This window comes from Rhinopithecus roxellana, chromosome 7 (genome assembly GCF_007565055.1).
Source record: "Rhinopithecus roxellana isolate Shanxi Qingling chromosome 7, ASM756505v1, whole genome shotgun sequence".
Classification (NCBI taxonomy): domain Eukaryota; kingdom Metazoa; phylum Chordata; class Mammalia; order Primates; family Cercopithecidae; genus Rhinopithecus; species Rhinopithecus roxellana.
In genome coordinates this window covers 59,053,521-59,070,170 of record NC_044555.1, presented here as the reverse complement: position 1 = coordinate 59,070,170, position 16,650 = coordinate 59,053,521, and the positions used below count along the sequence as shown (strand labels likewise).

The following is a 16,650-nucleotide window of genomic DNA, read 5'->3' as shown; positions in this document are numbered from 1 at the left end:
TCAAAGAAAGGTACAAATAAATGAAAAGGCATCTCATGCTCATGGATTGGAAGGCTTAGTGTTGTTAAAATGCCCACACTACCCAATGTGATCTACAGATTAAATGCAATACCTATCAAAACTCCAATGGAATTTGTTGTAGAAACAGAAAAAACCGGCCAGGCGCGGTGGCTCAAGCCTGTAATCCCAGCACTTTGGGAGGCCGAGACGGGCGGATCACGAGGTCAGGAGATCGAGACCATCCTGGCTAACACGGTGAAACCCCGTCTCTACTAAAAAATACAAAAAACTAGCCAGGCGAGGTGGCGGGCGCCTGTAGTCCCAGCTACTCGGGAGGAGAATGGCGTAAACCCAGGAGGCGGAGCTTGCAGTGAGCTGAGATCCGGCCACTGCACTCCATCCCGGGTGACAGAGCGAGATTCCGTCTCAAAAAAAAAAAAAAAAGAAACAGAAAAAAACCTTTCCTAAAAGTCATAGGGAATCTCAAGGGACCCTGAATAGTCAAAATAATCTTGAAAAACGAGAACAAAATTGGAGGTCTTACAAAGCGACAGTAATCAAAATAGTATTGATGTATGAAAAAGTCTTTATCTTTCACTTCTGAAGGATCATTTTGCTGGATATATAATTCTACATTGGTAGTTTTCCCCCCTTTATCACTTAAGTTTGTCATTCCATTGTGTTCTTGCTTGCACAGTTCCTGATGAGAAGTCCACTGCAATTCTTATCTTTGTTTCTCTGTAGGTAAGGTGTTTTTCTCCCCACTAGGCTGCCTCCAAGAATGTTTCTTTGTCTTTGGTTTTCTGCAGTTTTAATATAATATGCCTACGTGTGAGGTCTTGCTTGTTTATTTTAAGATGTGTGTGTGTGTGTTTATTTATAATGAATTTGTTAATGGGTCTATTTTTATGCCAGTACTATATTGTTTTGATTACTATTGCTTTGTAATATATTTTGAAATCGCATAGTATGATGCCTCCAGCTTTGTTCTTTTTGCTCAAGATTGCTTTAGCCATTCGGTGTCTTAAGTTGAAAACTTTTCCTTTCAGATCAGGAACAAGACAATGATGCTTACTCTTCCTACTCTTACTCCACATAGTACTGAAAGTCATAGCCAGAGTAATTAGGCAAGGGAAAAAAAATAAAAGACATGCAAATAGGAAAGAAAGAGATGAATTTGTGTCTGTTCACTGATGAAATAATCTTATATATAGAAAACCCTAAAGAGACCACCAAAAACTGTTATAGACTTAATGAATTCAGTAAAACCAACATACAAAAATCAGTAATGCTTCTATACCCTAACAATGAACTAACCGAAAAAGAAATCAAGAAAACAATCCTATTTATAATAGTTGCAAAAAATACTTAGGAATAAATTTAACCAAGGAGATTAATAATCTCTACACTCAAAACTATAAAACATTGATTAAATAAATTGGAGAACACATAAATAAATGAAAAAATATTCTATCTTCATGGATTGGAAGAATTAATATTGTTAAAATATCTATACTATTCAAAGTGATCTATAGATTCAATGCAGCTCCTGTCAAAATTTCAATTACATTTTTCACAGAAATATAAAAAAGTCCTAAAATGCTGACTGATAATTTCAACACCTGTGTCATATATAAGTCTGGTTCTGATATTGCTTTGCCTCTTCAAATTGTGTTATTTCTTGCCTTAGCAAGTTTTGTAATTCTGTTATTGTTAAAAGTCAGATATCTTGTATAGAGCAATAGCTACTGAGGTAAATAGGATTTTATCATGAATATCTATATTACTCTGGCCCGGAGTTAGGTTGTGTTTGATGTTTATTGTCTCTGTGGGTAACAGAAGCATATTACATTTCTCTAGTGATTTTGCTTTTGTCTTCTCTCTTGGCCTTGGCCCTTCCCTTTGTGCTGTACCTCAGAGACAGGTTGGCTCTTGCAGCTCTTTCAGCTGTAATCCATTGTCATTTTAACTGGAGGCTTATTAGCTTGTTGTAGGGTGTGGGGGGATGAGGGCATTCTACAATCTTCAGATTCTCAGTCTTTGGAGTGCATAGTGGGCCTGTGTCTTGGAAGTGTGACTTTCACAGTTGTTTTTGTTTCTCTTCCAGGGTGTGGTAGATTGAACTGTAACCCCTAAAAAGATATGTTGAAGTCCTAATCCCTGGTACCTGTGAATGTGACCTTATTTAGAAAGCGTCTTTGCAGATGTAATCAAGTTAAAATGAGGTCACACTGGATTAGGGTGGGCTCTAAATCCAATGACTGCTATCTTTATAAAGAGAGAAATATTTGAAGACAGAGATTAGACATTGTGAAGAAGGCCCTGTGAATACAAAAGCAGAGATTGGAGTAATGCTGGCACATGCAAAGTAATGCCAAGGATTGCCAGCAACCATAAGAAACTAGAAAAGGCAAGGAAAAACTCTCTCCCAAAGCCTTTGGAGGGAGCATGGCCTTACCAACCCTCCAAGACTATGAGAAAATAAACTGTTGTTTTAAACCACCTAGTTTGTGTAATTTGTTATGGCAGCCTTAGAAGACTCATACACATAGGTAAAGTATTCCCTCCTGCCAACTAATACTTTCTGTGGTTGTAACATTCCTAGTCTATGTCTTTGAAACCCTCTCCCTTGTATATTAAGGCTTTCTTTTCTTTCTTTTTTTTTCCCTTAGGTAAGACAGGGAGATGGAGTGGGGCTGGAACAAGCTGAGTTGCCTTCCCCTAGTTGAGAAGGGATTTTGCTATTGCCCTCTGTTATTTTTGTCTTTCTCCCAACTTGTAGGCTAATCTTAAAAATAAATGGCTAGAGGTCCTGTCAACTCCACAAAAAGTATTTTCAGACCACACAGAAGGTATTTATCATTGCATAACAATGTGAATTGTACACTTAAAATGGTTAAGATAATAAATTTTATACTGTGTTTTCTTACCACAATTTTATCATTCCAATTTTTGATATATGTGCTGCCAAAGCAAATATTTCTTACCACAAGTTTTAAAAAGTATCTGTCTTCACACATCTCTTACCAAAATGATCTTCATGTTGCTGCCAAGCACAAGTCAGAGACTTGGAGACTGTATGGTGCCAATGGACAGCTAAAGGAAGTAAGCTTTTGAAGTTGGGCTGTGGAAGGGCTGGATATATGACTCCTCCCTTCAGCAAGTCCTGAAGCCTGCTTTGTAGGTGGGACAATCTGTGGTACCACATCCTAGAAGATTGGATAATAACAAGTTAGTAGTAATATAAAACAACTTTTATGAGGCTGTAGGAATAACAAGGAATAACACTACAGATATAATTATGTAAAATGATAGATTTAATGATCTCAATACAGAGGATTAAACAAAGGAGAAATTGTGAAAAGCTAAGCATAAGTGATCTGTAACCATTACTTACATTTTCTCATTAGCCACTCTTATTGTATGTCATACAGTATTCAGTACAGTCACATGCTATGCAGGTTTGTAGCCTAGGAGCAACAGGCTATATATATCATATAGCCTAGACGTGTAGTAGGCTATACCATCTGGGTTTGTTTATACTCTAAGATGTTCATACAACCATGAAATTGCTGAATGAGGCATTTCTCAGAATGTATCCATCGTTATCCTGTCAACTGACCCATAATTGTAAAAGGATTATTTTTCATGTCTCATCCTTCTGGGTCTCTCTGCTCGTGATACTATTAATCACCCCTGTTCCGACTATGTGAAACTTTCTTCTCCGCTGTTGGCAAGTTACTTAAACCCTCAGTGACTCCATTTCTTCCTTTGTAAAATGAAGTTGATAATAGTATTTATCTCATGGCTTTCCTGTGAGGACTAAAATACTTAGAATTATATGTTCCATACTAAGCCCTACATATGTATTGCTGCTATTATTATCATTATTATGGCTGTTAGGAATAAACTGTATCTGTTGGGAAAATGCCTGGATAAACCTGCTTGGAGTTGGTGATGCTGAGTAGCATAGTTTTAGAAAAATTAATAAAACAACACCATTTGCATAAGGTCTTAAGAGGAATTAATTTGTCCTGTGGTGGAAGACTGAGAGAGCTATGTGATTGCAGATAGGCTGTGTGGTTCTCAATGTGAACCTTCTCAATTACACCCTCAAATACGCAGTAATGTAACTAAATCCACAAAATGCTTATATTGAGTGAACTAGTGAGTCCCTGTGTGTGTGTGTGTGCACATGCATATGTGTGGGTATGTGAGTTGTAAGCTGATGAAAGGACTGAACTTCATGTTGATATGGGATGAAAGCAATCATATACACTAAAGCCACAGCTAGAGATATAGTAGAAGTTACTAATCACTAGGGAGCAGTCTGTAATTACAGGATAGAGAATGGAAGGCTAAAGTCAACTTTATTGAGATTTTGTGGCTGAGGGCAAAGAGGAGAGCACAGAAAGTCCTCTGCTGATATCTGGGTTACATTTATTTCTTCACTGTCTCTTGTTTCCAACCTCCTACCTATAGGTACTGTCTAAAACAGGGGTTGGCAATCTGTGACCCACAAACTGAAATGGATTTTGTATTTTTTAAGGAGTTGTAAAGAAAAACAAAGATGAGTATAAGACCAAGACTCCAGACCAAAACCAGACTAGAATTTCTCATTTGTAGTCTATGAAGTCTACAATACATGCTATCTGGATCTTGAAAGAAAAAAAATTTCCAACTCCTAGTCAAATATTCAATTCTTAATCAAATAGTCTTCTCCCACTACATCGAATAATCTCCCCAAAATCTGCTTAATCAAGTATATTCACTCACTTTATGATTTCACAAAATAAATATTACTAAGCAGGTTTATTATAGGTACTTTATTTTTTTTGTGTTGTTTTGTTTTGAGACAGAGTCTCTCTGCGGCCCAGGCTGGAGTGCAGTGGCGTGATCTCAGCTCACTGCAAGCTCCGCCTCCCGGGTTCATGCCATTCTCCTGCCTCAGCCTCCTGAGTAGCTGGGACTACAGGTGCCCGCCACCACGACCGGCTGATTTTTTTTGTATTTTTAGTAGAGATGGGGTTTCACCGTGTTAGCCAGGATGGTCTTGATCTCCTGACCTCGTGATCCGCCCGTCTCGGCCTCCCAAAGTGCTGGGATTACAGGCTTGAGACACCACGCCCGGCTATAATAGGTACTTAAGTACTAAGATACAAACATAAATAAATCAGCAATCCTAGCCACCATTCAAGAAGTTAACAATCTAGTGGGGAAGAAAGACAAGTACAGGGTGATAACTACTACTATTTATAATAGTTTTAAGCATGCAACACAATGAAAGGAGAAAAGGAGCAAGAGGTTAACCATGCCTGAGGAAAGTGGTGGAACTCCACATGACTAGTGTTCTTTGAAGAAGGTTTCGTTGTTTTATATTTACTTAAAAATAAAACTCATTGTAAACAAAAAAAGATGGGGGGATTGTTGGGGGTGTTGGAAATAATCCATACAACCCTGAAATACATAAAATAATAAGTAAAAGCCTCTTTCATTATTTACCATTCCCATTCTTTCAAGGAAACTGTTGATGAGGTTTGACATATACAATGACACATAATTAAAATCTCCACACCTGCTATACACACATACAGAAATACATATGTATTTAAACCATAAAGAATGGTAGAAAACAAAGTCTCTTCTCCCCAATTTTCCATAATCTCACTACTCAAATGTTACCAGTTTTAATTTTTAAAAATCAGCCTAAGCAAAACTAGATATCCATATGTGGAAGAATGAGACCCCTATCTCTCGCCATATACAAAAAATACAATCTAAGTGAATTAAAGACTTAAATCTAAGACCGCAAACTATGAAACTACTACAAGAAAACATTGAGGAAACATACCAGGACGTTGGTGTGGGCAAAGACTTCCTGAGTAAGACTTCAAAAGCACAGGCAAGCTAAGCAAAAATGGACAAATGGGATCACATCAAGTTAAAAAGCTACTGTACACCAAAGGATACAACCAACAAAGTGAAGAGACAACCTGGAGAATGGGAAAAAATATTTGCCAATCACCCATCTAACAAGGGATTAATAATCAAGCAATTTGCAAACTGGCAGCAGGTATCTGAAATTCATACAACTGACAAAGTATTAATATCAAGAATATTTAAAGACATCCTACAGGCTGGGCATGGTGGCTCACGCCTGAAATCCCAGCACTTTGGGAGGCCGAGGCGAGTGGATCACAAGGTCAGGAGTTTGAGACCAGCCTTACCAACATGGTGAAACCCCCATCTCTACTCAAAAATACAAAAATTAGCCGGGTGTGGTGGCACGCACCTGTAATCCCAGCTACTCAGGAGGCTGAGGCAAGAGAATCACTTGAACCCAGGAGGCGAAGGTTGCAGTGAGCTGAGATTGTGCCACTGCACTCCAGTCTGGGCGACAGAGTGAGACTCTGTCTCAGAAAAAAAAAAAAGGACATCCTACAAATCAATAGGAAAAGCAAACAATATGTGAGCAAATAGTATGAACAGACATTTCTAAGAGAAAACACATATGGTCAATATGGTCAATAAATTCATGAAGAGATGTTCAACATCATTAATGATTAGGGAATTGTAATCTAGCCACAGTGAGATATGATATAACCATTCGATCGGCAAAAATGAAGATGTCTGACAATAGCAAGTATAGAGGTCTTGCACATCTTTCATTGAATTCATTCCTAAGTGATTTATTGTGCTATTACAAGCAGCATTTTAAAATTTCAATTTGCAATTGCTAACAGTATACACAATGCAACTGATCTTTATATTCTGACCTGGAATGTTGTAATCTTATTAAAAACAATTATTACTTCCAGTAAGTGTTTTGGAAATTTCTCAGGATTTTTTGCTGCATTGCACTCACTAGTTAGGAGTGAGCACGGACAACCTTGCTCTGTTCCCAATCTTAGGAGAAAACATTCTAGTTTCATGATTAAGTATGTTGTTAGCCATGTTTTTTGATTTTTTTGTTACTGTTATTAATGGCCTTTTTCTGGTTGGGCAGGTTTCCTTCAATTCCTAGTTTTCTGAGAGTATTTATCAGGAATATGAGTTGAATTTTAGTAAATGTACTTTCTACATCTATTGAGATTATTTTATGGCTTGTTGCTTTATTCTAGTAAAGTGGTTAATTATTCTGATTGACTTCCTATGTCAAAACAACCTTGCATTTCTGGAATAAACCCCATTTGATTATGTGATATATTATCCTTTTCATACATTGTTGGATTCAATATGCTGAAATTTTGTTACAGTACTTTGCATCTAGATACATGAGAAATACATGGTCTGGTGTGTGTAGGTGTGTGTGACATCTTTATCAGGTATTTGATTTATGCTGGGTTTTTTAAATTGTATTTTAAGTTCTGGGATACATGTGCAGAACGTGCAGGTTTGTTACATATGTATACATGTGCCATGTTGCTTTGCTGCACCCATCAACTCATCGTTTACATTAGGTATTTCTCTTAATGCTATCCCTCCCCCAGCCTCCCACCCCACGACAGGCCCCAGTGTGTGATGTTCCCCTTCTTGTGTACAAGTGTTCTCATTGTTCAATTCCCACCTGAGTGAGAACGTGCGGTGTTGGTTTTCTGTCCTTTTGATAGTTTGCTGAGAATGATGATTTCCAGCTTCATCCATGTCCCTGCAAAGGACATGAACTCATCCTTTTTAATGGCTGCATAGTATTCCATGGTGTATATGTGCCACATTTTCTTCATCCTGTCTGTCATTGATGGACATTTGGGTTGGTTCCAAGTCTTTGCTACTGTGAATGATTCCACAATAAACACGTATGCATGTGTCTTTATAGCAGCATGATTTATAATCCTCTGGGTATATACCCAGTAATGGGATTGCTGGGTCAAATGGTAATTCTAGTTCTAGATCCTTGAGGAATTGCCACACTGTCTTTCACAATGGTTGAACGAATTTATACTCCCACCAACAGTGTAAAAGCATTCCTATCTCTCCACGTCCTCTCCAGCATCTGTTGCTTCCTGTCTTTTTAATGATTGCCATTCTAACTGGCATGAGATGGTATCTCATTATGGTTTTGATTTGCATTTCTCTGATGACCAGTGATGATGAGCATTTTTCACAGGTCTGTTGGCTGCATAAATGTCTTCTTTTGAGAAGTGTCTGTTATATCCTTTGCCCACTTTTTGATGGGGTTGTTTTTTTCTTGTAAATTTGTTTAAGTTATTTGTAGATTCTGGATATCAGCCCTTTGTCAGATGGGTAGATTGCAAAAATTTTTTCCCATTCTGTAGGTTGCCTGTTCACTCTGATGGTAGTTTCTTTTTGCTGTGCAGAAGCTCTTTAGTTTAATTAGATCCCATTTGTCAATTTTGGCTTTTGTTGCCATTGCTTTTGGTGTTTTAGTCATGAAGTCCTTGCCCATACCTTAGTCCTGAATGGTATTGCCTAGGTTTTCTTCTAGGGTTTTTATGGTTTTAGGTCTAACATTTAAATCTTTAATCCATATTGAATTGGTCTCTTCTTAGTGAAAGAGACTCGAAGCAAGAAAGGGAGTTGATGCCAGAAAGATTTTTCATTGGCTTTGAAGATGGAGATAACTACGTGACAAGTAAGGCAGGCAGTCTCTAGAAGATGAGAGTGAGTCACAGCTGACATGTGGCAATGAAACAGGGACTTCAGTCCTATGGCTACAAGGAGCTGAATTCAGCCAACCTGAATGAGGCTGCATGTGGATTGTTAGCCATAGCTTCCAGAAAGGAATGCAGCCTGGCCAACATTGTGATTTCAGCCTTTAATACCGTGACCAGAGAACTCTGTCATGCCATACCTGGACTTCTGATCTACAGAACTGTTAGCTAATAAATGGATGTTGTTTTAAACCACTAAGTTTGTGGTAATTTGATATGCAGCTATAGAAAAATAATGCAAAGCTTTTATTACTTTTCAAAAATTCCTCATCATCATATCTTCAAATATTGCTTCTGTACCATTCTCTCTCCTTTTGTTCTAGGACTCCTATTGCAAATATATCAGACCATTATACATACTAGGTGCCAAACACTGTTAAAGGTGCTGAAAATATATCAGCAATCAAAAATATTCCTATCCTTATGAAGCACCTTTTAATGACATCCTGATCTCCCCTACACCTAAACTGTCTCCTCCTACAGAGTTCCTCCTCACAGTAAATTCTAGTCTCATTCAACCAGTTGAGTAACTCAAAAATCAGTGCTTCAAACTCGATACCTCATTAAAAAAAGTTTTCCCCCCTAGCCAGTTATCAAGTCATGATAACTTTTATCCCCTAAATGATTCTCAAACTTCACCCACCATAGTGTATCTCTACTTGCCAACATGCCTGTCCAGGCCCATCATTATTTCTCACTTAAAGACTGCAACAGCCTTCTAATTGACCTATCTACTCTTGCCCTCCCTTCAAACTTTTTGCACATGGTAGGAAGAGTTAACTAAAATGTGTCAGTTTGTCACTCCATTTGAATGTCTCCCTAGGCTTTTCAATGTAAAATCCATTGTCCTTAATGTAATGCCTTCTACTACCTGATTCTGAGCTACCTCTCAGCCTAACTTCCTGCTACTTGCTTCCTTGTACATTATTGACTGGGTCAATCCAAAGGTAGCGTATACAACAGATCATCAAAAAATTCATCCTTTGCCAATGATCTGTTAATCAGCACTCTTTGAATATGGTGATTTAATTAATACATAATTATATTACTTGTATAACCCATATTATCTTGTCCAGAAGGTTATCATAAATGACTTGTTAGTCTTGCTGAAATTTCATTCATTCATTTAAGATATGTAATTATGTCTGCCATATTTCCATAAATTACCTCTAATAGCCTTGTCAGAAATAAGAACCAGGTTTCTGTTGAATGGCTTTGTTGACAACTGTAATTTTTTAAGTACTCACTTATTTGGAAATTTGTTTTAGAAGCTAACGAGACATTTAGCTCACTGATTAGAAGATTGAAGAGACCCCCTTTTTCTTTGTTAGACTCAGTAATATATTCATATAAATCCAATCTTAAAGCACCTTTCCTATTTTCCTTAATGCCTTTGATTACTGAGAGTAGTTTAGTAATATCAAGTGAGTTATAATTTACCCATTCCAGGACACATGTACTTTTTCTTTCTGAGAGTAAAGTTAAAATATTGTTCTTGATGTCTTTACAAATATGCATTTCTACAAGCCTGAGGTAATTTTGGACCTTATCCTTCCAAATACTAACCCTTTAGGCACGTGTCACCAGTTATATTTATCCTTGCGTATGTGCCCTTTTTCCTATTTCTTATATATTATCTTTTTAAAAAAATAAAGTATGAGCTCATTGTAAAACTTCCTACATGGCCCGATGGTTTTCCTCTTTTCTCCTTTAATAGAATAATTTGCTGTTTCATAGTCAAAATTATGTTTTTGAGAGCTTCCCAACCTTTAGAGTCTGAAGCCATCGTAATGTAAATTAAGGTCCAACAAGTATCAATCATAATAGCAGAAACTTTTGGAGAACAGCCATAGCTAGACATTCTAGTCAGAGTAGGCAATTACATAATAGGTCAATCTGAATCTTTTCATGGTTATTACTAAGGAAGAAGCATTACCTCCTGAAAGGCTTAAAGCCAAGAGTGCATTTAGCTCCTGTCAATTTTTCCTTCCAAATGTCTTTCAGATTTGTCCTTCTCTTTCCATTCCTATAGATTCCTTCATCACCTCATACCTGGCCTATTGCCATAGACTAGATGGTTTCCTTGCCTTCAGTCCATCCATATTCCAATCCATTGTCCATACTATTGCCAGATTAATCTTCTTAAAACACTTTCATCATGCCACTCTCCTGCCTGAGACTTAGCTCAAATGTCACCTTCTTTGTAAAATATTCCCAGCTCCCTTAGGAAGAGTTAGTAACTGCCTACTCAGTGTTTTCACAGGTCTCTGTGCATAACCTTATTAGTGCACTTAAAACATGTATGACAATCATTTCTTTAATTATTTTTCTTACCTCACTTGCTATGAGCTCCTTGAGAGGAGGCAAAGATTTGAGCAGTCTCTTTACAATTGTACTCAGAGTGTTACATAATCTCTCTTGCCCCACCCACATCAGGAGCATCACATATATTGCCTTCTCTGCTTACCATGCTCTCCCCTTTGTTCTTCCTGCTCATTCCTTGGGTCTCAGATTAAAAATCAATTCATTGAGAAACCTTCACTCACACTCTTATTAACTAATTAATTAGTTAATCATTTGAACAAATATTTGTCAGGTATCTACTTTGTGCCAGACATTGTTTTAGGCACTAGGTATATACCAGTGAACAAAGAAGACAAAAAGTCTTGCTTTCAAGTTTATCTTCTAGTGGGAGAAGGTAGATAACTAAACATAATAAGTTATATATAGTAAGCTATAAAAAATAGCAGGATAAAGCAGTGTGCTGGAAGTTGGACTTTGAAACATGGTGGTCAGGGTAGGCCTCATTAAGAAAGATGACATTTGATCAAAGTAGGAGTTAGTCATAAGGATATCTGGGGTAAAGTAGGCTAGGCAGAGGGGATAGCCAATGCAAAGGCTCTAAGTTGTGATTATATCTGTTGTGGCCAAAAGAAAAAAAAGCAGCAAAAAAAAAAAGAAAAGAAAAGAAAAAAAACATTGCAGCTGGAGTTCACTAAGCAAGAAGTAAAATAATAGGAGATGAAGTGAGACAGGTAGGAATAAATAGATCAGGTCAAATCATGTGGGGCCTTATAAGCTAATATATAAAAACTTTAGTTTTTAGTCTGATAGAAATGATGAACCATTGTAGGATTTTAAAACTAATAGGTAACATGATGACACATTTTAAATGAACTGTTCTGGCTTCTGTATTGAGAATAAACTGTAAATGGGCCAAGGAAAGGAGGGACACCTGTTAGTAGGCTATTACAGTACTGGATTTATTGAAGTAATCCAGGAAGAAATGATTGTGACTTAGACTAAGGAGGTAGCAGTGAAGGTGGTGAAAAAGGGTCAGAGTCTGTTTTTTTGAAGGCACAAACAACAGATTTGCTGATGAATTGAATATGGGGTGTGAGATAAACAGGAATGTATTAGTCCATTTTCACACTGCTATAAAGGACTACCTGAAACTGGGTAATTTATAAAGAAAAGACATTTAATTGACTCACAGTTCTGCATGGTTGGAGAGGCCTCAGGAATGTTACAATCATAGCAGAAGGTGAAGGGAAAGCAAGGCACGTCTTACATGATGGCAGGAGTTGGGGGGAACTGCCACACTTTTAAACCATCAGATCTCATGAGAACTCACTCACAATAATGAGAACAGCAAGGGGGAAATCCACCACCATGATTCAATCACTTCCCACCAGGCCCCTCCTCCAACATTGGGGATTACAATTAAACATGAGATTTGGGTGGGGACACAGAGCCAAACCATATTATTCCACCCCTGGTCCCTCACAAATCTCATGTCCTTTTCACATTTCAAACCCAATCATGCCTTCCCAACAGCCCCCAAAGTCTTAACTCATTTCAGCACTAACTAAAAAGTCCAAGTCCAAAGTCTTATCTGACACAAGGCAAGTTCCTCCTGCTATGATCTCATAAAATCAAAAGCAAGTTAGTTACTTCCAAGATACAATGGGGGTAAAGGCATTGGATAAATGCTCCCATTCCAAATGGGAGAAATTGGCCAAAATGAAGGGGCTACAGGCCCCACATACGTTCAAAACCCAACAGGGGAGCCATTAAATCTTAAAACTCCAAAATAATCTCCTTTGACTCCACTTCTCATATCCACAGCATGCTGATGCAAGGGATGGGCTCCCACAGCTTTGAGCAGTTCTGCCCCTGTGGCTCAGCAGGGTACAGCCACTGAGGCTGTATTCACAAGCTGGCATTGAGTGCCTGTGGCTTTTCCAGGTGCACAGTGCAAGCTGTTAGTGGATATACCATTCTGGGGACTGGAGGATGGTGACCCTCTTCTCATGGCTCCACTAGGCAGTACCCCAGTGTGGACTCTGTGTGGGGCCTCTAATACCACATTTCCCCTCTGCATTGCCCTAGTACAGGTTCTCCATGAGGGTTCTGCCCCTGCAACAGACTTCTGCCTGGACATCCAGGTGTTTCCACACATCCTCTGAAATCTAGGCAGAGATTCCCAAACCTCAATTCTTGCCTTCTGTGCACCCACAGGCCCAACACCACATGGAAGCTACCAAGGCTTGGGGCTTACATCCTCTGAAGCAATGTACCATGGCCCCTTTAAGCCACAGTTGGAGCTGGAGTGTCTGGGATGCAGGGCACCATTTCCCAAGGCTGCACAGAGCAGGGAGGCCCTGAGCCTGGCCCATGAAACCTTTTTTTTTTCTCCTAGGCCTCTGGGCCTGTGGTGGGAGGGGCTGCCGCAAAGGTCTCAGACATGCCCTGGAGACATTTTCTCCATTGTTTTGTCTATTAACATTTGGCTTCTCTTTACTTATGCAAATTTCTGCAGCAGGCTTAAATTTCTCCCCAGAAAATGGGTTTTTTGGTTTTTTCTTTTCTATCACATATTCAGGCTGCAAATTTGCCAAACTTCTATGCTCTGCTTCCCTTTTACATATAAGTTCCAATTTCAGACCATTTCTTTGTGAATGCACATGACAGTATGCTGTTAGGAACAGTCAGATTACTTCTTGAACACTTTGCTGCTTAGAAATTTCTTCCACCAGATACCCTAAATCATCTCTCAAGTTCAAAGTTCCACAGACCTCTAGGGCAGGAGCACAATGCTGCCAGTCTCTTTGCTAAAGCATAGCAAGAGTGGCCTTTACTCCAGTTCCCATTAAGTTCCTCAGTTTCATCTGAGATCATCTCAGCCTGGATTTCATTGTCCAAATCACTATCAGCATTTTGGTCGAAACCCTTCAACAAGTCTCTAGGAAGTTCCAAACTTTCACTTTCCCACATCTTCCTGTCTGTTTCTGAACCCTCTAAACTGTTCCAACCTCTGCCCATTAGCCAGTTTCAAAGTCACTTCCACATTTTCAGTTATCTTTATAGCAATGCCCCACTCAACTGGTACCAATTTTCTGTATTAGTCCATTTTCACACTGCTATAAAGAACTACCTGAGACTGGGTGATTTGTAAAACAAAGAGGTTTAATTGACTCACAGTTCTGCATGGCTGCAAGGCCTCATGAAACTTAAAATTATGGCAGAAGGTAAAGGGGAAGCAATGCACACCTTACGTGGTAGCAGAAGACAGAGCAAAAGGGGAAGTTCCACACTTTTAGGCCATCAGATCTCCTGAGAATTCACTCACAATCATGAGAACAGCAATCCATGACTCAATCACTTTCCATCAGGCCCCTCCACTGACACGTGGGGATTACAATTCGAGATGAGATTGCAGGAGGGGGAAACAGAGCCAAACTACATCAAGGAATGAATGATAACCCAAGGTATTTGAACTGAAAAACTGAAAGGATACGGAAGACTGCTGGAGGATGTTTGGAAAAAGAGATTAGAACTTTAGTTTTGGATCTGTTAAATTTGAAATGTCTGTTAGATTTTTAGGTGGAAGTATCAGAGAGGCAGCTGGATACATGAGTCTTGAGTTCAGGGGAGAGATATGAGCTGGAGATACAAATTTGGTAGTTGTTCCAAAGTTGGTTTTTAAAGTCAAGAGACTGGATGAGACTACCAAAGGAACTGGTGTAGTCACAGAAAGGAAGATTAACATTTGTTAGTTTCTTATAGATCCTTTTATTCTTCAGTGCACTTATTACAACTTGTAATTATTTGTTTATTTGTTTTTATTTCTGTGATTGTTTGGCTAATGTCTGGTTGCCTTATTACAAGAAAAAGTTCCAATGAGAGCAGGGTCTATACCATTTTCTCCATCACAATCAGCAAAATAATATGTTGGACTGCATGAATTAAAAGAATGTCTCTTTTTTTCAAGGACTCAAAATTAAATGCTCACAAGGGCTAGGCAAGTAACATAAATACGTCAAGCATAAGAGACAATGTGTTGTAGAGATAGGGGTGAACTGAAGTGTCCAAAAATCATAGCCACTACTTAGTTCCAGCTGATTATGGACAGATAGGCCTAGTGTTGTAATCTTCAGAATTTTTGAAATGAGCCAGATATACAGATTATATATGAAATCTCCCAAATTGTAATACCAACAACTGTATCAATTCAGGTCTTCTAAAAAAGCAGATGGCATGATAAAAATAGATGTGCAAGTAATTTACTGGGGAAAATACATGTGAGGGGAAGTGGGAAGAGTGTCTAAACTTGGAGGGTCATCAGACCATGGTACAGGTCCTATTCCTGTGGAAGACAGAAGGAAGGAAGTGCAGTCTCAGACTGCAATGCAGATCGAAGAAAGTTTCAGGAAGGCTACTGGGGAATACTCAAGCCAAAGGTGGCCATTAAAGGAGTCTGGGTCTCCAAGGAATGGGCTTTCATCAGTATTCTTGCCATGGTCATTCAGTAGTTTGGAACAGTGTATGGGAAGTGTAGCCTTGGCAGAAAGAAACAATGATGGATGATAGAACACAGCAGCTGGACCCTCAGTAGGTGATACGAGTGGCACATTGTGGTGGGCATCACAATGACTAAATTCAACAATGCCACAACAGTATGAGCCAAAAACACATCTTCAAGCCATATTCATCCCCAATGTGGACAGTTGTCAACCTCTGCTCTAGTCACTAACATATACTTCACCGTCAATAGGCTACTTATGTATAGATCCTAACACAGGCCAAAATGGATTGCCAATCGCATCTAGGTAGTAGAGTTTAAGGTACCAGGTGAGAACATGAAAAGCATTAGCCAAGGTGGGTTTAAAATGTGCTGCCAGAATAGAGGTAGTTACAGAGTATGGAGGAGCAAAAACTACAATCCAAAAGGAAAAGGTATGAGTTAAAGCAAAGTGTCTACAAGAATTATAGGAACATAAACAGTGAAGAAAAAAAGCAGAAATAGTTTATAATAATTGACCAAGCAGAGCATTTCAGACCTTTTGTATGTGAAAGGAGAATAAGCACTGTTATATGTATTTAGTGTCAACAGTATGCTGTGAGAGGAAAGGGAAGACCTTAAAGAATTTGGAGTCTGAAAGGCAGTGACAACTGTGGCCTTTGGTGAGAGACAATAATATCAGGCAGAGCACAGCCAATTACTTCAGTGTATCTACCATAATGGGTGTGGCTTGTGGTACTGAAAAGCAGGGCAGGACAAGGTTGAGGTAAAGTTTATGACAAACAAGAGTGGTCTAGGGTCAAGAGTAGGTGAAACTATCCCTTGGGTTTCCTGGTACGTCCTTCGTTCCAGTGCATGGACTTCATGTTTCCATTTACCACAAGACATTATGTCAGATGCACTGCCATGAAAGGTCTTAAAAGGACTTCTAGGGGCCGCAGAGGCATGGGGTGGCATTATAATATGGGCAGAAGAGTAGGGCTTGGTCTTAGCCCATCAAGACTTACAAATGGTGGTGAAAGTTCAGTTCCTCCAATCCATAGTCACACACACACCTCATTCACACATTTCTTTGCCAGGTGCTAAGTAAGGTTTTTCTGAATGTCCACCATGCTCTGCTGAGCACAAGTGTTGGTATGCTGTTGCTTCTGAATGAAATCTATTGACTCTACT

At 38.9% G+C, this 16,650-nt stretch overlaps 1 protein-coding gene across 3 annotated transcripts in view; it reads right to left on the bottom strand.

Moving 5' to 3' along the window:
* The window catches only part of TMLHE (trimethyllysine hydroxylase, epsilon), a 108,891-nt gene that overhangs the window by 44,955 nt on the left and 47,286 nt on the right, over positions 1-16,650 (bottom strand). For all 3 annotated transcript variants that reach the window (XM_030934097.1, XM_030934100.1, XM_030934099.1), the window contains exon 2: positions 3,028-3,209. In XM_030934097.1, coding sequence (XP_030789957.1) covers positions 3,028-3,208 — 181 coding nt within the window. In that variant the 5' untranslated portion in view covers position 3,209. The remainder of the gene's footprint in view (positions 1-3,027; positions 3,210-16,650) is intronic.